This window comes from Fundulus heteroclitus, chromosome 16, assembly GCF_011125445.2.
Source record: "Fundulus heteroclitus isolate FHET01 chromosome 16, MU-UCD_Fhet_4.1, whole genome shotgun sequence".
Lineage (NCBI taxonomy): Eukaryota > Metazoa > Chordata > Actinopteri > Cyprinodontiformes > Fundulidae > Fundulus > Fundulus heteroclitus.
In genome coordinates, this window is record NC_046376.1 from 25679810 (window position 1) to 25704829 (window position 25020).

The 25020-nt window shown below is 37.9% G+C and overlaps 1 protein-coding gene across 1 annotated transcript; it reads right to left on the reverse strand.

Moving 5' to 3' along the window:
* Positions 1-2421: 2421 nt before the first annotated feature.
* Positions 2422-22047, reverse strand: emp2 (epithelial membrane protein 2). Its single transcript, XM_012873080.3, has 5 exons — positions 21756-22047; positions 7848-8135; positions 7645-7753; positions 7427-7567; positions 2422-4258 (listed from the first exon to the last, which is right to left on the reverse strand). Exons 2-5 carry the CDS (start codon positions 7923-7925, stop codon positions 4089-4091), a joined length of 498 nt encoding a protein of 165 aa, XP_012728534.1. The 5' UTR covers positions 7926-8135; positions 21756-22047; the 3' UTR covers positions 2422-4088.
* Positions 22048-25020: the final 2973 nt, after the last annotated feature.

Below are 25020 nucleotides of genomic sequence, written 5' to 3' on the forward strand. Positions count from 1 at the left end.
TTGGATCCTTAAAAGCCATCCTCCTTTCCTCTCGTCTTCCCACTGTTTCTGCCACCTTTCCTTCAGTCTTCGTTTAATGATGCTTTTAATTTCTGTCTTACCTAAGTTAATCATCGTATCAATGGTTCTAAGTTTTTTTTGATGCCACCTTAGCAGTCTTATCTGCAATTTTCCTATTTATGCTGGTAGCCACACAAATGTAACAATAATACCTATCATTTGAACAAAGATGTCTAATCTACTTTCGGTAAAATTATTTTGTATAGTGATTATTGATTAACTTGAATGTGAACAGATAATTGCTCTTAATGGTCTCACTTCCTCTATCCATTGCAAAGCTGGCAATATTGCTAGCATTTTTCTCAGTATATACTGACAATCATTTGTTCTTTCTTTTACTTTGACATTGAATTCTGGAACATAAAATGCAATACCTAGCCTATCACCTAAACTTTTGGATGCATGTGTATACACTTGAATATAATTATAATAACTATTGGTGTATAGCTGTATCGGTTGGTGACCATGTAATATCTACTCCAGGGAGGGACTGCTGGTAATGGAACAGTTGGACTACAGTTAATTTGACTACAGTAAATTTTGTTTTATCTTCCCTATCCATCCAAAACGTTCTGTTAGTCTCCTCTCCCTTTCCCAGCACGGTTGCAATGTTTCTGCGTTCAGTGGGGGTCAGCTGACCAGCTATAAAGGTGTATTACCACCACAAGACCAGAGTGTAGACAGAAAATTCAGGAAAAAGACAAAAACCTAGACTCTTTCTGATAGACTTATACTCGAGGTTTTATTTTAATTGTAATAACACCACAAATATTTTGAATTATGTAGTTAACATTCATTTCTTTGATCTGTCTTTATTCTGGTTCATATTGTCTGCATTCCATGAAAACTTGCTGTACATACTCAGGCAAACTGCAATGATCACATATTGATGGAAGATTTGCTGAAACTTTTAGTGTTTTGTTAAGACCTGTGTGACCTAATCTGAGATGTGTAATAATTGATTCTAGTGTTCAGATTTTTACTGTTTTACAGTGCCCAGGTCTGGTGCTCAGTAGATGCTGAAAAACAAGTTATAATAATTAAACAGAAGAAAACAGATGAAGCAAGTAGTTCAAGACCGCTGTCCAACATTACGGATATTTCTTTCTGTATTCCATAAAAATATTCATGACCTCTTCATATCATTTTTCAGATCAAGTTAATATTTCCTTTTAAAAACAACATTTTGTTTGATGCATTATAGCGTCTCCTCCAGTCAGTTGAATTTAAAATGCTCATTCGCACAAACACCATTCGTCTAATCCGTCTCCTTTTTTTTGTTATATAACTCTTCATATAAATAATGCATCTCACATATCTAAAATATCAATATATTCATTACTTTTGTTATTACTACTATTCTATTATTAGTTTTGGGGATTTTGAAAGAACTGAAGAACATCTTACAAACACACCGAATTAACCTGTTCCACTGCTTTTGTTGAGGATAATTGGAACAGTCTGAAACGAGAACCCCAGAAGTTCCTCTCTGCAACCACCCCCTCCGGCTCTGAAGAGTTCCCTGGGTGTTGATGAGACATGTCTTAAACACTTTTTTCAGAAAGCATCCTCACTTTATGTTAAACTGTCTCAACAGGCTCATGCAGATCCAGATTTTAGCAAGTTGGCCTCAGGTCTCTGAAAAATAAGAGCCAGTGAACTGATTTAAATACTTGGGGCACATTATTGATTTTCCTGCTGTGGGTCAGATGTCTAACAACTCCATTTTGGATGAGCTGCAGCTGCTTGATGTATATTTTTTTACAGAAACGTACAAAGACAACAATAAAAGCTTCTGACAAAAATTATGGACCAGTTTTTCTTTGTCGTGTTTTAAAAAACAACCCTCATTAGTAGCAGTGCTCTTTACTACCTGGTTGATTTAGCGTTAGCCTTGATGTTGTTTTTACTTTAGATCTGAATGCACCTGGGATTCTGGCATAAACAGCATTGAGAAGATGGTCATGTGAAGCTAATATTCTGACTTGTGTGTCATCAGCATAGGTATGGTAAGAAATGCTGTAACACTAGGTTGTCTGAGGTAGGGAGGAGATTTTAAACATTGAATAGAAGTAGGCCAAGAACAGAGCCTTGTTGAGCCCCATATGTGACCTTTGTTCACTCAGATTTCTCACTGCCAAATGATCAGCTGGAGTCTTGCTTCCATTTTGTCACTTTGTCATTTGCTTTTAGTTTAAATGTAGGTCAAGCATTCAAACTAAGACAGCCCCAAATCATGCAGATCTTCAGGGGGCCAGTACCGATCTCATCCACCTCAAAAAAAAAAACATCACATGTTAACATGAAGTAATTAATTTCTATCTATCCTTTGAGGAGGAGAAGGAAAAAAATGAAGGAACATTTTAATACATTAACATTTATTAAAATTAATATTCAAAAGACGAAGAGCAAATTTCAGTTTCCTTAAAAGCAAATGTTTGCAGTTCCCAAACAGTCCATGTAGTGTCAGTAGCAGACAAAAAACGGGGTTTTAGGAAATGGGATCCATGAAAAACAAAACATCATGTCTGATAGATGATTGAAGATGGCAGAGATGTTGCAACTGAGGTCAAAAACAATAGCATGGAAAAAATAAAACAAAAACCACAAACAGTACTCTGCAACATTACACATTTTTAGGCAAAATTATACAAAAGAAAAATCATTACATTGGAAAAGGTTGTGTTGAATACAAGGACTTAAAAATCTAATTTAACAATATGACATGCTCAACCAATGTGGAGTTAATACTTCAAAAAAAGCTTTTTCAGATGAAAATAAACTGGATTTTTTTAATGGTTCTAATGAGGGATCAGAGAGGACAGACTACTGTACTTTCATTTGAATGTGTCGCCTTTTAAAGTTAAAGACAATTTATGATAATCCAGGTCAAACTTTGGTAACTATAAGACATCTGGTTGAGTTGTATTATTTCAAATGAAAGAGATAAAAGGTACATTTTTAAAGATTTTCTTTAATATAAACAAATCTGTAGGTATAAAAAGGAATTGACAAGCTTGCCTTATAATATGGTATTCCATTCATCAAGTATCAGCTTGCGTTAGAGCATAATCATGTCCATATCTATTCTCTCAGTACTCTTTCTTTTAGACCTCCCCATATAATGCTGTCTAAACTCCAGCCAATATTTATATAGCAAATTAGCACCTTAAGTTGTTCTCTTAAAATGTTCAAACATAAAAGCCAGGCATAAGACTGATTAATCTATTGCTTTATTAAAAATTAAATGAATTATATAGTTCCAGTAAGGAACAGACAAGAGCTTGACCAGAAGGGAAGACATGGCAAAGGTTTATTACTTCAAACATCATTAATCACCTGATTCAACAAATACAAGATAAACAGTGGTTAAAAACAATAAATAGCTTCTCAGAAAAGCTATGACAAAAGTCAGTAACAAAGAAAATCTTCATTCATATTTCAAGTTTACTTCTTTCATTTAATTTTAATCCCAAATAACACATTACATCATTGGCTCCTCTTTCACCGTTAAAAACACAAATTAGCATTACAAGAACACAAACCAAGCATCAAAATCCTACTTGTGACACTTGCGCTATAATTTCACTACACTGCTTTTATGCTTTGATTAACATATCTTATTTACTTCTACTGCTAAAATATAAACTGAACTAAACATACACTTCAAATATGTACAAAAAATGCTGCAGACTTTTACTGAAATAATGGACCCTTTGGTAAATCTGGGTGCTGTGTCATAGCCGAAGATTTTTGTACATTTTCTTTTTGTGAAAACTGACAGAACTGGCAGACAACAGAAAGGACAAAGGAGGAGACAATGTGTTAGCAAAGGGCTTATGAATGCACACATTGCTGTCAGGGGATTTAACCCAGTTCTGAACTTATGACTAGATATTCTGCTGTGGTTTTTTCCTTGATGTCAATACTAAAAACCTGATGGTTAGAAAGAAAATGTGTAAATGCCCCATTGTTCTTATGCATATCTGTCCAAAAGTCCTATCAATGTTGTCGCTTGCGTGTCACATCTATTTACGCTTTCTGAGCACCAGGTACATAAGGCCGCTGATGAGAGTCATGGGAAAGCTAACCCACGCCACGATGTAAGAAGAACCGTAGGAACCTTCTTTGAGACTGAACAGATGGAAGTTCTTATTCTCTGCTGTGTAGATGGACACAGAGATCATCACACATAGAGCTGGAAGGAAGAGATAAAAGGTGAAAGATACAAGTTAGCTAGGCGACACATGTTAATGTTAATTTTACTGGATAATGATAATTTTACTGGAGCAGGAAAATCAAATATGTATAAAAACAGTCACATGTTAAATATTTCAGAAAGCTTAAGAGTACTCAATTAGCTTTTTTAAGAAACTATGATTTCAAGCTACCCATTTGTTACTTTTTTCCTAGAATTTGCCTGTTTATCTTACCATTTTGCCACATATACCTGTGCATTTGTATATTATTTTTATCATTTGTTTCCAGGTGTGCAAAGGCATTGACACTCCTTGAACTTTCCCCCATTTGTCAAGTCACAATCACCAGTATTCAGTGATATTAAATCACACACAAGTGAATTCTATTGTACAAAGTAGATATCCTTAATGACTTCTTAAGGCCAGGATTTTTTTTTGCTTACTGCTCCTTTATAGGTATATTCAAGTGAGCTAAACACAAATGCATAGTTAGCTTTCTAGAGTTTTATTACTAAAACATGATAAAACTGGCTCTAATTTTTCTTCTACTTTAATTAATTAATTAATTATGTGCTGTTATGCGCTATTTTATGTTGGTGAATTCCATAAAACCACAATGAAATCAATCGATTGTGAATGCAATGTGAGAAATGGGGAAGAGTTAAAATAATGTATATATTATAAGGCATTGTGCATGTAAGTAAATGTATTCCCTATACATAAATCTGCAGAAAAGACATTATACTATAGAAGAACTTGCCTTATTTCAAATATGATTAAAAAAGTGGAATAAATCACTGTGAAATGTACTAATAAACAATCCAACATACAACAGGACGATGGTGAAATTCCATAAATTAGCCAAAGCAAAAACATAATTTGCAAACATAAATACTTTTAACCAAATAAGCACCCAACCCACATCACTACAGTTCATCTTTAAGTGAGAGTACATGGTTGTATACAAACTTATACAACCGTTATTTTTATTCTGCTGAGCCTGCTGGGCCATTTGGAAGTCATGTAAATATGCAGTAAACAGTAGATATTGTGACTAGAAGTACTTTACCCTGTTCTTACATTTATAAATTACGTACTCTGAGTATTTTTGTCATGAGTTTCAAGTAGAATTCTTTTTTGCAAAAGTGTTTCTTCTGGTTACATTTCTTATTTTGTATTTATTTATTTTTATTCTAACCTTTAAAATACTATTCTTTGCACATAAGTATTTTTGTGCGTTGATTGGCTCATTTTTCCACTTTTACTTGAGCAAAAATGCGTTGAAGTATTGCTCAAGTAATTTACGGTGGACCATCTGCTGAGCAGGATGCCAACAGATGATTCTTTAACATCACAACCATGGAATCACAGGAACTATATTGTTATACAGAGATCCATGCCGCTCAGATTCAGCTGAGTTTCACTTTGCTGCGGTTAGTTCAGCTACAAACTGTTTATAAGCTCATCTGTGTAGCTAAACAAAGACAAAAAGAGAGGGAAGAGATAATCAATGATGTGGCCCTAAGGGTCAACATAAAAATACAGAGCTGCAGTAAAACAGTCGACGGGTCACTTGCAGCACATTGCTTTGCATAAAAGGGAATTCACAGACTCCGTGTTTTGCCTGATGTGGGCCTAAGCGGAGTTATTGCCCACATCAGATGCATATTCTTAGTGGCAGAATTGCAAAAACACACCAAAACAATGCTGGGGAATGACGGGGGGAAAAAATTGTCAGGATAATGTTGGTTGATCTAAAGGAGCAATAAGTGATATTTCATCACTAGGTGGAACTTGAGCACTGTCTATAGACCTAAACAAGATGTGTATCAAGCCACGCCCAACTCTACCTACAGCACTCTGCACCCATTTACCCCTTCTAATCCATATGAGCCTATTTGCAAAGGAGAAAAACACAGCAAAACAGCATCCCCTTTCAGAGGAATGTCTAGTGAAGAAGTAAGTAACTTTATAATGCTGTTAGCAAGAGAACCGTTTGATCCGATGGCTGTGCTCTCCACCATTTTGTGCCTGGCGGTGGCATTTTATGGACAGGAAGTGGGGACACGTAGGTGCATGTGTGGCCGTGGAGATTGGAGAACAACACCGAGAGATAGTGTGCTACCTTTAACTATAGCCCATCTAAAACATACCTTTAGTTCTTCACAAAACAATTTTTAGTTCTATCTAAAACAGGGGTGTCAAACATACGGCCCGCGGGCCGGATCCGGCCTGCCGAACAATTTAGTCCGGCCCTGTGGCTAAATGCATTATCATTATATTAAAAAATAAAAAATAATTTTTTTAATTTTTTTTTTCCCCAGTGTCCTGTCTGGCAATGTGGCAATAAGATGCCACAAAGAGCTCATCAGATTTGACTTTCACAAGTGGACAAGATAAAAGGAAGAGAATGATAAAACAATTATAGAAAAAAACATGTATTTCGTTTAATTGAAAATATGCAGTTCCTATATTGTCCACGAGGGGCGCTGTGTTTTTATTAGCAGATTAAGCTTTAGGTGTGGAAAATATTTAATAATTTCTTAATTTTTATCTGTTTGATGTATTTTGTCATGCAGGACAGTGTTTTTAAGTTCCAAAAAATGTGAATAAATGTTTTTTAACATTGTTTAATCACTGTGATCAGTTCTTATGCATAATGCACCTAAATAAATGTTTAACTGAGTAAAAGTATTGTTGAAATTGCACATACTTTTCTTAAAAACGCTGAGGTTATTCATAATATATTGTGTAAAAGTGAAATTAATTTAATGTAAAAATCAACAACAAGTCCACATTTATTAGTTATATTTTATCTTGCAATGAGTTTACTCGTGTGGCCCTCTTGAGATCAGATTAAGCTGTATGCGGCCCCTCAACCAAAATGAGTTTGACACCCCTGATCTAAAATAATGAAATTTTGCTTATTGCTCCTTTAAAATCGATACTGCCCTCACTATAAACCTCATGCAGGACCTGATAGCCACAGATCAGTGAAATTCTGACTTATGAGAGGTTGCATTTTATTTTATTTTAATTTTGCAAGTTTTCATGGCAAGAAGTCTTGTTACACCTCCATTTTTAATAGTAGCAATACCCAACAGTGGTAGTAATTTTCAGTTGACAACCTCACGCTGCTAAACTGGTTGCATGTGTGTCTTACGTACAGGCAAGCAACTGGATAATAGCTGTGAAGATGAACCTCTCTCCCTGTTTGATGCTGAACAGCTGAAGCATGAAGACAAAGAAGCTGACGCAGCACAAAATGGTGGCCAGGATGATGGCAGCCTGGACTGCCTGTAGGTAAGCTGAGGAAGAAAATTGAAAATGAGTTTCAAATGCAAACAGAACAAAATTAGGTTAGGAGCACAGAGGCAATGCTTACCAGCACTGACAGAGTGGCTGTTCTCCACGGGGTAGCAGGTGGTGTTACACGAGTACCACAAGTCAACATAGAGTGCATCCCGCCCAGCTGGTGACACGACCCACCACGCCTTTAACAGGGAGGGATAAGTTGACACAATCGATAAGTGAGATCTTGAAATGCTGAGTATGGAAGACGTACATACATCATTAGTGTGCGCTTACATTGTGAATAGTAGCAACAAAGAGCAGAATGGCTGCAGCCAGGTGAAAGAGGATGATGAAGGCTAAGATGATCAACATGGCTCCCGTTCAGTCTGACCCGCTAGTGCACAGGGTCTGTCTCTTTGGTTTACAGCTGGCAGGTAGCCGACAGGTTGTTGTAGAGGTTCTTGCCCTGGCTGGAACCGTAAGATGTATGTTGATGATTTTTGGGTAAGGCTGCTTCCGTATGCTTGTGCTTTAGTTCAGACAGGCTGGGCTGCAGGGCGACGGTCAAGACTGGAGGAAAGTCTGTCACATGAGAAAAATAAAAACATCCTATTGAGAGCAATGTACTTGTTATATAATATTTTAACTGGAAACACAAGATTAAGTTCTTTAGTTTTAAGACATAGGAATGTCACATACAGATTATCAACGCAAACTGCACTCCAACATCTAGCATTTCATAATAAACTCTTGAAAGGAATTTTTTGTTTCTTAGAAGATAAGAATAAATTCAAACATTTTTTTTAAAAAAGTATGTTAACTTTAAACTAAAGGAGAGGTGAAGAAAACACCATTACTGTGCATACTGTGCATAGTTTTCAACACATCTGGAGCCCATTCCCAGCCTTCAGCATTTACCAAACATCTGAGAAAAATTCAGCGGTAATAAAACAGAAAAAATAATTGTCGTCTCAAAGTCTCCCTTTAAATTACAGAGAAATGTTTGTGTTGTGTCTGCCGTTAAGCCTGCATCTGAGATCCTGTGCTTGTTAGTAAATACATCTGCTTTGAGTGGGAGTGTTTATTTCAAGGCCTTAATTCAGACAATGTCTTGTTGAGTGAACCAGAAACTTTAAATATACAATTCTGTCCTAGGCTGGACAACAGCATGACAATGTATATACAGCAGAACCTTTAAATTCAGCCAAATTCAAACTACAAACTTTTGGTTTAGATCGTGGCTCGTCCTTTTGTTTGTTGTTTGAGGAGTCCCCTCGGCATCTGTGTGGTTATAACACAAAGTCATAGGGTTTGGCTACAGAAAACACAGATAAAAGTCATAACAAAAGTGTGACCATCTGATGAACATGCTATCAGCCATTTACATATCAATTCCCTGCATTCTTTGATTATAATCTGTGCAAGAAGATACAGTTAAAATGAAACTTCGTTTTTCTTTAATTACTCATGAAATATTACAGAACCTTACAAATCTGTGAATAAAACGTTAGATTTTCTTTCACACTTTGTTACATTAAAATAATAAACTTCAATATGTTTTATTATGTGAAACACCAGCACAAAGTTTTGGATAATTCTGTAGTACACAAATATCTTACCACAGATTCTCAATTGGATTTAGATCTGAACTTTGACTAGGCCATTCTAGTGCATGAATATGTTTTGATCTAAACCATGTTTGGATCTTTTGTAGGTCTGGCTCTATGATTTGGGCTGCTGTGAAGCTGGAATGTGAACCTTATCCTCAGTCTCAATCTCTTGCAGTTTCTAACAAAGTTTCTTCAAACATTGCCCTGTTTTTTCCCTTCATATCTGACCAGCTTTCCTGTATGAAGAAAAGCACCCCTTACAACATAATGCTGCCACCACCCTGTTTAACCACAACAATGATGTGCTTAAGGTAATGAGCAGATATTTACCCTTCACATGTATTGTTTTTACACAAAAGCCAAAAAGTCCTTCCACCTTTGCGGTGTCCGCTACATTGCTTGTGTTAAAGGGGAGTGTGATTGAACATGGCTTTCTTTTTGGCATTTTAAAATTCAGGCCAGATTTGTAAACTGCACAACTAATAGATGTCCAGATTCTCCCATCTGAGCTAAACTGCTCTTCCAGATTTACCATTCGCCTACTTGCTGCTTCTCTGATGAATAATCAGTTTAGGTCAATGACGATGTCTTAGCAAGTTTGCAGTTGTGTCTCCATTTTCAGATGAAGCCTTGAAGAGAATGCTCAGTGAGATGTTGCACTGGGTTTGTATTTGGGGCTAAATGACAACGCCCTGCACAATTTTCAGATATTACTGTAAAATAAAGTTTTGAAAACCATGTATCACTTCCCTCCCACGTCACAATTTAAACCACTTTATGTTGATCTATTACAATATAATTGTTGCATTAACGTTGTACATTTTTAGCCAGACATTCAAGTGACTTTAGAAATTAAGGAACTGAAACAGACTGAGCTCTGCAAAATAGCCGTTGATGTTCATATCTCAAGAATAATTTTACATGCAGTGTTTCCTGTCCAGTGTTCCACCCATAGCATCAGCAGGGCTCACTTAACTATGTCAAAAATCTATTAAATACAGTTAAATGTCAACACTTACAACAGAATACCCAAAAATAGCAAGTTGTTACTGTGTAATATTACTAAATAAAGCATTATTACAAAATAATTCCGTATTAATAACTAAATAAGAATTTTTTTTCCCAAAGCTTTGCTACTCTGATTATTATCACTGTTATAATTGAGAGTTTGAAAACGTGTTTCAATATCTAACTTTTAAGATCTGACCTTCCCTTTTTTCTCTACAAGTATCACTCACCGACTTTGGTAAATATAGAAGCTTCCAAAAATCTGTATAAACTACCTTTATAGCACTTCTTTAAGCATATAGATGGGTTAAAACAGGACCGTAGAACAAACATAAAAATAACTGCCGTCTGCTTTCTGTGTTTTGTGTCCCACAACAAACTTGTGTAAATGGAGATTACGCAGATATTATTTACACGATCTGACTTCAGGAACAGCTTCCCAATGACACTGTGAAGCTGTGGAGGCAGAGACCTACACATGTAAAGGCTCATGTGTGTTCACTCAGACACACAGGCAAAAACAGACAGCCAGACAGTAGTGAAATCAGTCTTGTCTGCCAAAGAACAGTTACAATAAAAACAACCTCCCACCACCAACAGGAAGCCAGCCATCGTTTCTGTGTGCAAGCCGTACATGTGGCTGTGGCGTGGAACAGAACCTCCCAGTTTGAGGTGGGGGGGAGGGGGAACAGCAGCATTTATATTGAAATTTGGAGTGGGCACGCATCCCAATAAATCATTTGAATGTGTAGGTATGGTGTAAGTTTTAACTTGCAGCGTCTGAGGGGGAAAAAAATAATTGGAATGAAACATATAAACGTAAATGTGTCTAAAATGTATATAGTAATCACTTGTGTTGTGCATGTACACGTGGGTGTAATTCACAAGTAGAAGGCAATAAAATATTTAACTTTAAGACTCTTTCAGAGGTCCATATTTTCATTCATTTTGTTCTTTTTATGATTCCTGTGTCCAGTGGCGGTTCTTATCAAGAATTGGACAAGCCCCGCCTTCTACTGTCACCTAACCAAAGGTGGGTAAAGTAGCCAAAAATTATATTTAAGTAAGAGTAGCACAACTTCAACATATTTTTTTTCAAGTAAAAGTATTCAGCAAAAAAAATACTCAAGAGTAAAAAAAGCATTCAGTAAGAAGGCTACTCAAGTACTGAGTAACTAATCATAACAGATCAGACAGACAAAATGTTATGTGTAAATGCTGATATTTTAAAGACAAAAGATATACTAAAGACACTAAAGAAGAAACGCTTTTCTAAAAAAAATTTTTTTCAACATTAAACTTGAAAGCAATACTTAAAGCAGTTAATGTACATAAAGTATGTCAGAACAGTGCAAAGTACTTCTAATAACAATGTCTAATGTTTACCGTACGTTCCTTCGACCTCCAAATGGTTCATTGAGGTCAGCAGATAGAAAATAACATTAAAATAACAAAGGTTGTGGACAAACAAGAAGTCTCACTTCAACATAAATTTAGTTTTTTGCACTGGTGCATTTTTGGTCAAAACAAGCATGTTCTTTATTCATGAGGTTACTCCCAGTAGGTAGAGTAGTCAGAAGGTTTACTGAAGTAAGAGTAGCGATTCTTGAGTAATACTAGGACTCAAGTAAAAGTAAAAAGTACAGGGCAGTAAAACTACTCCTGAAGTACATATTCCTTAACAAGTTACTTAAGTAAATGTAACTGAGTAAATGTAACTAGTTACTACCCACCTCTGCACCAAACAGAATAAAAAAATCATGAAATCATTTAAATTCCTGAGCAGGATAAAATGCAGTGCAGTCCTGCACAAAATACTAAAAATACTCCTAGATCCCCTATTCTCAGGAGCAGAAAGCAGGTTGTGCCAACTCCCCAGTGACAGCACCTGTATAAAATGTTCTGTCACTAGGAGTACCATTCCACAAAAGGTCCACTATGTGTCATTTGATTCACAAAAAGACTTTTATCCAATTCCTTTAAAAATCTCACAGGGCCACACAAATCATCCATCCATCAATTTTTCCTACCAGCTTGTCCTTGCAGCATTGCGGGGCAACTAATCTCCAGCGGTCATTGGGTGAGAGGCGGGGGTACACCCAGGACAGGTCGCCAGTCCATCTCAGGGCAACACAGAGACACACAGGACCAACAAGTGTGTACACACATACTCTAAGGGCAATTTTAGAGAAACCAATAACTTGTTTTTTGATCGGTCATAGGAAGCCAGTGTACCCACGAAGAACCCATGCATGCAAAAGGAGAACATGCAAACTCCATGCAGAGAGACCACAGGCTGGGATTTGAGCCTAGGACCATCTTTCTTCAAGGGACAGTGCTACTAAGTGCTCCACCATGCAGCCCCCACACATCAGACAAGCTACAGAGCAAACTAAATGACTACATCCACCTCTCACATCCAGGTCTAATCTAACTGACAGGAGAATTATTTGGTGAAACAAAATAAACCTTAACACACACACACACACACACACACACACAGTTGCAGCTGTACCTACTATCAGTCTCAGTGAAAAGGGGAGGAAAGGGGAGGAGGCAGAAAGAGAAGAAAAGGATTTCTAATTGAGTAAGAAAATTACGAGTGTAAACACAAACACACACACATTTTTGGTTTACCCAGGAACTTAAAAAAAAGAGAATGTTTTAAATGTTTTAAAAAGAATGTTTTAAATATTCAACAGCCTAAACTGCATAGAGACCCGACATTAAAGCCAATCAATGATTTGGCAATGCATTGTTATGTAAATATAATTATGCAATTTCCTCATCGTGTGTCTATTCCTTTGAATATAATGTTTTACATGTAGGAAACAAAAAATACTATTAACACTACTGTCTCACCTCACATTTTCATTATTACATTATTATTTTCCGTTAATCTTTTTGATACACTAAACCCATTTAAAGATTGTAAAGTTTTTCCTTGGGTGACTAAAAGCAAAGCATCCATCAAGCATATATTTCGTAGGTCTACATTTATCACAGAAATATTTTAATTGGTAATCTCATTTAAGCAGCGGTATTGTGTGCATATTAGATGTGGGCCTTCTGTAACCAAACAGTCCTCCAGCTCGAAAACAAGTGATGGGACTGTATGTGCTTACTCTATCCGAACTAGTACCACATATTGAAGTGGTAGAAGTCAGATTTTTTGGGGGGTGAAAAGATCGGAATTGGGCCGTTCACACAGCGAAAAAGACAGACATGGGTTGCATATAGGCAAAATAAAAATAAAAAAAATCGGATTTGGGTCGCATTTCCCTGCAGTGTGACCATAACCTAACTGTTTTCCTTCTAAGACTAATGCTTTTGGAGCTAATAAAAGTGGATTTTTTTATTTTGTTTAAAGACCTTTTGATTTAACAAGCTATGCAGTCAAAGCCAAGACAAGTACTGAAGTACGAAAAAAGAGAGGCCCAAACGTAAAGCACGCTTTTATGATGCAAGTCACTTTAACTTGAGTCCATTTTCCGGGCTTAGTCTGCACTGCATGAGAGGATCCGCCGTATTTGATGCTTGGAAACTCTGACTTCAGGCTTGGTGGAACCAAATATAAAAGAGCCACAGAGACAGATAAACTCCTACCACCTTTCCTGAACGCACCAACACATACAAAGACAAGCCGGCACACATGCAGCCATTCCTGCTCTCCACTCAGCCTTTAAATAGGAGGCTGGGGTACTCAGTGTGTGTGTGTGTGTGTGTGTGTGTGTGTGTGTGTGTGTACTGATTCCCTTGCCTGATGGAAAATGCTGACTTTTAATGTCCTTTTTTACTCCTTTCATAAAACACAAAGCCACAGACTTAACTGGGCTGCTGAGTCTCACTCCCCCTGTCTCCTGCAGTGTCCCACTCTTCCTTTCTCTGTTTCTCTCAGCCCTGCTGTGGAAAAGGGTGACTGAGATATAAAGACATCAAAAATATTCTTCACTATCTGAACAACTTGTACGCAGAAAAACCTCAATCTGATTATAAAAGGAGGCTTAATACTCAAATATCTGTTTGGTATAGAGTGTTAAAAAAAAAATCAGAACAACATTTAAAAATGATGCCTTGATTGTATTTATGTGGGTGGATTTCAACAACAACAACAACTTTCAGGTCAACTGAACATCAGTGAATTTATAAAGTAGCAATAATAGGAAATCACAAATATCACTCGCTTGAAATAAAACGGATCAGTCTCAGATTATTAAAAAAAAAGATTATAAAATCCATTTTGTCAATAAGAAAAGAAACAAAAAAAAGACCTGAAACTACTTAAATGCCATTTTAAGGGAAATTAATATGAACATTTAAAGCATAGTCAGCTGACTGAAGGTTGAACATTAAAAATAATATCAGCTTCTTGTCTCCCTTACTTTGGTCCAAAATTCAGACTGAGATGGCATTTCTCTCTGGAAATCCACTTTGGACCTCAGCAGGTATGGTTTCCTCACAATGACAAAGTGGGCAGGTCAAATTAGAATTCAACAATTTAGGTTCTTTCATTTCTTACAATGTTAATGTTGTCTGTAACAACACAAACACCATTGGTGCCCTTGTCCCATGAGAGCCCAGAAAGGACCCCCTCTACACTGGCTCAAGCACTGAGCACTGGTCATTCAAGTTTTTTTTTTTTTTTTTCTGGCCTTTGCAGTTTGGGTAGGCTCCTAAATAAAAGTCATGATTTGTCTGTTTTCAGTGTAAAAGTAGAATGTTCAAAACTTTTTTCCCCAAAGATAGCTCCACTATTGTTATTGCGAGTAGCAACGTGTTAACCTTCAGAACTCTGAAGGCTATAATATACACAATACCGGACTTACAGTCAGCAACTCCTACAACATCCAAGAGAGCAAGTCAGTGAGCTAGGACCACAAGAATGTGACGGTACGCTATAATCTGTGGCCTGTGCTAAACCACAGTTTCTGGTAAATACAAGTTTCTGGGACAATTAAGCCGCTTTGTTATTTACCGGCTGGACTTCATTTGTTATCTCCGCTCGCGGGGATCCATTGAGCCGTCAAGCCTTGAAGACAGGTAAAGATCATTGACCGCAGCTCCATCACCTTCATTCATAAACTACCATGTGCGTTCACCTCTACGTCATATAGAGCTGATTCAAACCCAAAATGTTTGGAGTTTACCAGCCAAACAAAGACGGGGAAAACTGCTGTCCTTCAGCTAAAGTGGAAACATTGTAAAAACTGAAGAAAAAAAAATCCTCTGTAGTACTTTTTTTTTTTAGAAGAAAAAAAAACTGCCATTTTTAATTGGAAGCCAGGCGTCTTTACATTGGCAGCCATGCTGTAGTTTATTGTTAGAGAAAACACAAAAAGCACATCCCATCTCATCGCCAAACCTAATAAACAAACAGATTTGTTTAGGAAGCACGCACAGAAGCGCACAAGAAAAGCACGTAAACACACACACACACACACACACACACACACACACACACACACACACACACACACATGCACAGCAGAATGTAAACATCAGTCCCACAGAGTTACAACTTAGTTCTAGTTATAATTACATAAAACCACTGAAATAGCTGTAATCCATAATGCTTTTGTTTGTAATACGCCTTTAAATGAGAAGAACAGGCAAGCAAGTCCACTCTAACAACAGGAAAAGGTTTTCTGAAACAATGAAAAAAAAAACTGGATAACAGATGAGAAGGCACTTTTCTCCAGGCAAAGTTCGTCCAGAGGGTACAACGACAGGATAGGCTCCAATTCAAGGCCAAATTTTCCATAATATATCCAACTTAACTGGCCCATATTAAATATGCACATAAATTAGGAGAACAATACATTTTCTTACAATTTTGTGGATGCTGAGGCAGCATAATATAATTTTGCATGGTCCCTAAACATTCTCATGTTAAAATGCCATACTTTTACAGAGTCCAGGTTCCTACTTTCTCAGTCCTTTTTAGCCTATTTTATGAGTGAATACAAAAGTTTATTATACAGTTATGGACAGACAGGGAGATGGGGAATAGAAAGGCCAAATATCTTTCCAAATTCTATTTTTTTATACTTATCCCAGCCTGGGAAGTATTTTTTTCCACTTTTATCCAGAGTTCATTAGTACCCTCACAGCAGGAATAAAGCTCAGTCTTCTCCATATTTAGGTGTTCTGTGAACGGTGGGCATGGTTCCAAAGCACATAATGGTGGAGGGTTGTTCTCTCTTGTAGAACCTCACTCAGTCATTTTTTTAATAGTTGTTATTGTTTTGAAGTTAGATGATTGCAATTACACAGATGAATGAAAACTATGCAGGTAAGATAGTAAAAGAAATCTGTGATGCACCCAAATGTGGAATCTTTAAAAAGGTATTTAATCTCTTTTTAAGAAGACTTAATGTGCAGTATGGTAATAGGGGGGAAAAATTGGTCTTTTCATTACCTTTTTCTAAATGTTCTCTCAACTGCACCCGTAGCTCCTTCAAGGCTTCCAGTAAGGACACCACCATTTTTTTTCCCCTGAATGTTTATTGTTCATACAGTAAACAAGACATTTAACATTTAGCCTCCAGCTTTTTGAATCCAGCAGATAGTACTGGATGAAGTGAAAGAATAGATCAAATATACTTAATTTACCGCACTCACTCAGTGAAGCATTTCTATAAACCAAGCCAGAAATGATGCTAAAGTTTAACCTAAAGTGACTGAACAGAGGAAAGTGAAGTTATTAAAGTTGACACCTCTTTAACTAATTAAGAGTCTACAGGGTCTGTCAGCTAATTCCGTAAATGCCTCTGTATCTGCGCTTTTCATAAAACGTAGCATTTCTGAAGCTTTCAAATATTTTTACTTGGTGGAGCTATTAAAGTCTAGACGGCTGCAAAGGTGCCTAAAAAAATGATGCAGACACAAACACACACACACACTCACACACACACACACAAGTGTTTTCTTCCTCGGCTTAGACCTCCCTCTGACATTGGAATTCCTTCATGTCGATTGCCAACAGGATTTTTATGTGCCAGTTTCCTTTTTTTTTTTTCATACATTCCTTATGTGACAGCCCTGAGTAATGACTTCCAAATGGCATAGTGAGACAGGAAGAAGATCTCTTCTGTCCTCTCCATCCCCACCTGTTTACTATTCCCCTGATGTCTGCCTCTCTTCTTCTCCTCCTAAACCCTCTACTCTGTTCAGCGGCAATATATCTGTCAGCACAGCTTCTAACCCTTTATATGCCTTGCTCTTAAGTGTCCCATTTATAAAATATCGCACACCTCTCTTGTCAGATGCACGCACTTACCAGCACCTCCAACCACCGTGAACTAAAGCAAACAGATACCAATGGACATCTGGGACAAGATAGTCGGTTTGTACAACAATAAAAGGGCCTTCAAGACCCACAGTAAGCGAACCCTGATGAGAATGTAATACCTTTTTGAACGATTATTCTTATGAGCTGAGGATGATAATTGGACAGACGGGGGGATCCGCCAATGACTGCACAGGTGGAGCTTCTGCTGGTTGGGACCTGCGGGAACACCAATGGACCAAGTACTGGACTCACATCTTTAAGCTCTTTGCTTAAAGAGCTTAAAGATGAACAGGTTCATCTTAAAGATCAAAGCTACAGCTTCTTAAAAACGATTAATATTTTAAAAAAAGAATACATCCATAGAATGTCTAGTGTTGTGCAGAAGAAAAGTATTAATTTCACACAAATTATAGTGTAAAAATAATTGTTTTATACATTTTGACAAGTCCAAAATATATAAATATTTTTTTCTGGTTATGACGGCAACATGGACGCAAAAGGCGCCAATAGGAACAGCAGGTTGAAGTCACATGAGAGGGAGTTCAGGTGTTGCCAGATCATAGTAGTGCTGTCATAGTGCTGACAAATGGCTTCTTCTGTGCGTTACATTTCTAAGATTAAAGCTGACCAAAGAGAAGCTAAACGAAGGTGAACATCGGTCAAGCTTTTGAGGGTTGGTGCTGACTCAAGAAAGCAGAGGTTGCCTCTTTCCGTCTGGAAAGGTACATTAAATGTTTGCTAATGGCAACTAAAGAACCTGGCAACCGGCTGGCAAACAGTACAACTGAAGGTTGAAATGACAGCGGGTGAGAACGCCACCTACTGGCCAGGATGACTTACATAAAGCTATCTTCTTTAATTTTTCCAAAATGATTCAGAGAAGGCTAAAGAGAAACAGTTTAAAAAATAGGTAGTATGACCCACAGAGCGCCATCCATGCAGTCCAGCACGAAGGTGGAACGATTATGGTTTCTGAGTGCTTTTTCCACGCCTCCCTGAGGGACAAAGTGTCCTAAAGTCCTGGAGAAACTTGTATCTCAGCCTGAATGTTAAATGCTTTTTTTCTTTCTTTCTTTTTCTTGGCATAACATAGGCCCAAAATATGTCACCAATGAAACAGAGGAGTGGCAAAAGGTAAAGCAAATAATGTTGTGAAGTGGCCTAGCCAGTCTCCATACTTGAATTCTACAGAACAATCTTCAGAGAAAGCTGAGGCTTTGGGTTGGTAATTAGCTGCCAAGACACGAAAAGGATTTAGAGATTCGGTAAAGAGAAGTGGGTTTAAACTCTCTAATACCATACTTGCCTGTATTTGTTAGAAGATTTTGAATCCAAAAATTTTTTTCATCATACTATTTGTGAAGTTTAAAGTCCTTTCAATGGGATATCAGAGGAAGTGCCAGAGGAACCAGTTTCGTACCCCACCGATTGCTGTGCACTGCAGGACAACTGGCAACAAGAAAGTTTCTATACTTTTTACTCTCTTAAAAAAAAAAGACAGATTTGGCTGTTATATTTGGCTAAATATTTCTGGTCACAAAACACATGGAAAGGCATGATATGAAAACCAAAGGATGTCCCACGCATCTTTTTCATTGAGGAATTACTGTTTCAAGCAACTTGCATGTCTGTTAAGCAGCTGGCTGCAGGCAGGTTATCCAAGCCCTTTCCCCAGCTAATATAAACTTTGTAGAGGTATCTTAGTCAATGAAGAGCGGAACAACAGAAAGGTACAATATTCTGCTACTAAATGTAGTTCTTGCAACTTTTCCTGTTTCAAAATCCCATAAACAATAAATTAAAAAGTTATAAATAGCATTATCAAAACAGTAACAAAATGCAGAAAAGGGAAGGGAAAAGGATCAAATCAATTTTGTCAAATGTGATTAGATTTAATTAAAATATTTGAGTACACAGTGATACTGAAACATCCTGCCATTTTCTACTCAATGTTATCATTCCATGAGAGTTTAATTCTGACTTATCCAAACCTCATGTGGCATTAAAGCAACACGTGGCTTTACATAGAGTGTCTTCCCTGATTCAGAATAAAAAAAGTGTTGCAGTGTATCAGATAAAAATAAAATCCTGTTGGATATTCATACTGATATGGAGTAGGTAATATGTTAGGACCTAAAGGATGGCACATCATTTGATGAAAATGATAAACCCACATAGGACTTAACCCAAAGGGAGAAAGTGAAAATGGAAACTGATACGGCGAGCTGTACCAATCTGCTGAAATGTCACTGCAGCAACTCAGAATGATCCTCGGTAGTTTCTATGGCCCCGGGCACATGTAAACATGCCTGATATTATTGAGGCGTGCTTCTTTATGAGGAGGCAGGTGGTGTCCTGGGTTATCTTCTCTCAGGTCCTGACCAGGGCAGCACTGAGCTCCTGGACAGTCAGAGGGGCAACCTGGTGGCGTCAGATGGACCTAAACATGACGTTCTAGAGAGGTTCTGTTGAATTTAGGTCAGGGGAGCATGGAGGCCAGTCAATGGTATCAATTCATTCATCCTCCAGGAACTTGGTGCACACTTTTGCCACAAGAGGCCAGGCATTGTCATGCACCAGGAGGAATCCAGGACCCACTGGAGCAGCAGAGGGTATAATAATGGATCTAAGGGTTTCATCCTGATGCCTAATTGCAGTCAGGGTGTCATTTTTTATCCTTTACAGTTCTGTGCGTCTCTAAATGGATTCGCCTCCACTGACCTACACTGACCCACCACCAAACTGATCATCCTGAGTAATGTTGCAGGCACCAGCACATTCACCGCAGCTTCACCAGAACCTATAACGTCTGTCACATGAGGTCAGAGTGGACCTGCCCTCATCTGTGTAAAGAACAGGGCGCCAGTGCCGAACCTGCCAATTAAGACGTTCTCTGGGAAATGCCAGCCGAGCTCCACGGCACCAGGTAGTGAGCCCAAAGCCTACTGGACGACCTCTTTAGGGTCCAGGTATCGACTCATGCCAGCAGTAGTGGCACTGACCCTGGTCAAATGCAAAACTACTGAAAAGCAGTCAAAAAAAGAGGATTTCTGTTTAGGTGTCGTCTCATTGTTGACCCCTTTTGAACACCTGTAGTTAATTTCCTTAACTTCAAAGCAGCCGACACTGATTAACATCTTCCTCTACCACTGAACTGACCATATCAACACTCCAGAAGTTTAACTGTCCAGATGTTATACTCTGAATAAAGTTTCTTTATTTTTTTTAGCAATGTATTTTTAATTTTATCCACAAGAGGGCGCCCTAAGTAGCGGGAGACTAATAGTGATGGACTACCACATATAAATTAAAAAGACGTGCGCTATCCATGACAAATTATTACAAAAACTATTATAAAATGTATATTTTACATAATCCACTTATACTCATAAATGCTCGAATTTTTGTATAAGTATCCCAAAGTCACTAAAATACCCATTTCATTATAATGGAAAGCCCTAATCATTTTACTACTGATAATGACCATTTCAACTGGTCATGATTAGGACATTTGACTATTGCCGTGAAATCGCCATTTTAGTGGTTTGAGGTTGTACAGAAGAACAAGCATGAGCCCCTAGAGCAGTAAACATAATAGAATAATGTGTAACAACGCACATTTATGATGATTTTATGAGTAAATGTATATTGATATATTTCCGCGTTTTTTTTTTATTCTGAGTTATATCTGCCGATAAATTTAGGGATGATTTCAGCAATTTGACCATCTCTTGCTTTTAAATGCGCCGTAAAAAATACAGTTTTAACTTTGAAGGGGAATGTTTTTGTTTTATTTTTTCTGAGGGCGCAAGTATGAAAAAAAAAAAAAAAGAAAAGTCTTCATTAACTTTGAGTTACCGTGGGAGACCTGCAAATTTCCTGCTTCAACCGAAGGAAACAAAGATGGACTGTTTCTCTTCCTTCCCAATGAACCAAACCTTCATTCAAAAGCCCTGAAACTTTGGCTTTTCCTAAAACACACACACACACACACACACACACACACACACACACACACACACACACACAGACAACGCCCCTTTCATCTGCAGCGTCTGAGTTACGAGCTTAGTAAAAATATCCACAGGCTAAACGGGACGGAAACAGACTTTTCAAAAGTCTCAAAAGTAACTCTAAAATCAGCAAAATTCGTGGAATACCGGTATTAGTGCGCAGTTTTCTCCCAGAGAATAAAAACACTTACAATAATAAATAAATACATATATGAATAAACTGAGAATTCCAGACATTTCAGTGGACCAAAAAAAAAAAAAAAAATTCGACTTTACTCACCGAGTTTGGAGCGTGAAGGAAGCAAATGTGTGTGAAGTTTCCAAGAAATAAAACTGAAAGATTCGAGAAACTTAAACGCCTCCAAACGTTACGCACAGCAGGAATCTTTACTCGAAGCCCCCCTTCTCAAAAACAACCACACACACTAAAAAAAAAAAACAGTCCACTCTAGGCTCACGCTCTCTGACCCCGGCTGTCGCGAGCGCGTGTGGGAGGGCTCGAGGCAGGGTGTGGTTTCTGGTCGGAGCTGGGCGAGGGAGCTGTGCGCGAGGCTCTGTGTGAGGACAAAACCCAACGATGGTTAGTGCGGCATAAATTGAGTGACTCTAGGAAATGAATTCGTGTGTGCGTGAATGTATTTGGGGATTCGTGGGAAAAGCGTTTCCTCACACGTGGAAAGAAGAAGAGGGGGGAGAGAAAAGTTCAGTTAGAGGCAGACTAGAGGAAATTAAAGAGATGATAAGGGGATGAAAAGTCAGGAGCAGGGTTTGAAGGTTCAGGAAGAGTGCATGAGTCTGAGGAAGGAGGAAATAGAATATGATCGTAATCCTACAGAGAGCCTTACAAAATGATTCATTTCCCTTGAGGTTTTTCACATTTTGCCATGTGACCGCCACAAGCCTTAATGTATTTTAGAGGGATTTTATGTTGACCAACATAAAATAGTGCATAATTGGTTGGTGGCTGACAATGTTGTATGTTTTTTAAAAGCTTTTTTCCTTATTAAAAAAAAATAGTTTGGCACCTCCAGTCTATATTTCATATGGTAACTTTTTGCTGCTATTCCAGTTTCATTTATTTCGGGGCACATCTCTGAAAATATTGTACATGTAGCCCCTAAAATCTCGGCCCAATCCTCCCTGCAAAATACCTTTAGCTCAGTCAGAACACATCCAGTTATTATAATCTCAGAACAGACTCACGGGGCTGAGTCAGACCAGTAGATAAGAGGAAAGCAGTCTCATGATGAAGGATACTTATTTAGGACAAATTTACAGGAATTTGGGAGGGAACCCGCACAGGACATAGGATGAATAACGTAATTGGAATGTCAACTGAACGATCACAAGAAGAGGTCAATTGACTGAATGTACCACATCCATGTGGGAAGCAAGACTACGAACTGAGAGAGAACGGCAAATTGTCATAGCATAAAAACAGAGGGATCGAGGAAAGCTAAATAAACACAGGAAACATGCGTAGCAAGTACAATAAACAGAAAGACAATGAAGGGAGATACAAAAAACACATAAAACTGAAAAAAAAACTAAATGAGGCAAAACACAGAAACTGCTACAATGACAAAACAAAAAGAACAACAAAACTCACAAGCAGTTGAGGCTGGTGATAAAAATAAAACAGAAATTCGGGCGGATGCGCTAGAGTTCAGAGATTACGACATTAAACTCTACTGGAACATAAATTTGGCTCCTGTCTCCTTCAGGCCGGCAAATGTTCAATGATTTTCTTATTGAGATCTAACATTTCACAAACCACTCTGTTTTCCACGGAAAGCCTGGTCAGAAGATTCAGCCTCACCTGGCTTCTGACTAATATTTTTCATTCTTTTTAAGGTTGAGAAGCACATCCCAGCTTCTTCTGTGGTCATGGGTGTGGGGATGACGGTGTTTAAAACAATGACAGTTTCTGATGAGACCTCTTCTAGATTGTTCTCCTTGAACAACTGGAATAGGTCCACAGCACTACAACAGGCTCTGAACTCTGCTGTTGATGAGACCATGTTTCCTCTTCAGCCTGCTACCATCCAGTATCGGGTCAGCTTTCAGGATGCTGTGCAGTGCATCTTCGGGAAATGACCCATGATGTTCCCCTGCAACAAGGTGAATAGTTCTCATGGTCCATTAAGACCCCAACAGAAAACCGTGGTGATTAGGTGATCAGCTGCAACGTGACAATGATGTATTTAAAGTGGCATTTGAAACACTTTTTTCAAAATGCCACAATGCAATACAATACAATGTAATGCAATTAAAGAGTAGCTGTGTTTCAATTCAATTTTCAGGCATAATAACCAGGAGACGCACAGCGTAACGTCGTCATATGTTGATGTTGGCTGTACTAAACAGGAAGTTGATGTTGATAACTAGCAGGGACCACGGATCAGTAATGGAGCGAGGCTTTAATGAACGTGACAAGTTTTTTTTTTTTTTTTTTTATTTGTTTTGTTTTTGTGCGGATGAGGCTTAGAAATGCTTGTGTCTCTTTGTTGGGTCCACATGTATCTGTTGTTGCTTCCAGACCTGTTTTTGAGCGTTACGGTGATATCGAAGAAGACACCGGCAGCAAAAACAGCTGATCAGTCATGTGAGGTAAACGTTTGCTATGTCAGAACAGATTCGACAAATGTGTCTCCATCTTCTCTTTGGCGCATTTACTGTTTTTTTGAAAAAGTCAAAAAACCACCTCAAGTGAGCAGAAAACATTTTTTTCTTTTTTTTGGTGAAATTAATGAGTTACTTCAATTGTTGCCATTTCCATCAACCCCTTCCAATGCGATGCTTCAGAGTGTGCATTGAAAAAACATTGATGGAAAAGCAGCTATTGACAGATTTCTACAACACATATTCACTGTGTTCTGCAGACACTTGGACACTACGCTGAACTGAGTACTCGACGCCTCTCTGATCGAAAATTCACTTATCTCACCCATGGAACGGAGAGAATTTCTCTGAAGCATGAAGAGAAGTAATAATAAAAAATAAAAAGGGTTAAGAGATAATAATGAAAACAGTGATGATAATGTTGCTAACAGGAATATTTATTGTCTGATGTTTTGTATGTCCTGTTTGAGGCTCCCTTTGATGTGGACTGAGTCTATGTTCTACTTCTGGATCTTGGCATAGAGAAGGTCCACATGCGACATGATGTAATCAAAAAAAGTCCTGATGATCCAGGTGCATGGCCAACTCTCTGGCCTCTCTGACGCCACTGGGTTTAGCATCTTTCAAGGAGGCGTATAAAGTCTCTGACACCAACTGTTGTCCACAAAACTTGGTTGCCAACACTTTGAAAGGGCAAGCAGGAAAAAGTAATAAATAGCATTTTTTTCCCTTTTCCTCCAGCTTACATACACACTTAATTGTCTGACCCTCGTCATGGAAATGTGTTGATTGAAAATTACATGACATAAAATACCCCAAAATGGAAAGGAAATGCTGAAAAATCAAAAGTCAGGCACATTTTATGAGTGAACAGATGTGATGATTGCTTTTTGTTTAGTAATTTATGGTTATAGTTCTGCCAT

What these genes read in the sequence shown, in the direction of transcription:
- emp2 (XM_012873080.3), bottom strand. Translation starts at nt 7,925, where the DNA reads ATGTTGATCATCTTAGCCTTCATCATCCTCTTTCACCTGGCTGCAGCC. An exon ending in CAGCCACTCTGTCAGTGCTG is followed by an intron (nt 7,568 to 7,644) that starts GTAAGCATTGCC and finishes TTTCTTCCTCAG; the next exon opens with CTTACCTACAGGCAGTCCAG. An exon ending in TATTATCCAGTTGCTTGCCT is followed by an intron (nt 4,259 to 7,426) that starts GTACGTAAGACA and finishes TCTTCCTTCCAG; the next exon opens with CTCTATGTGTGATGATCTCT.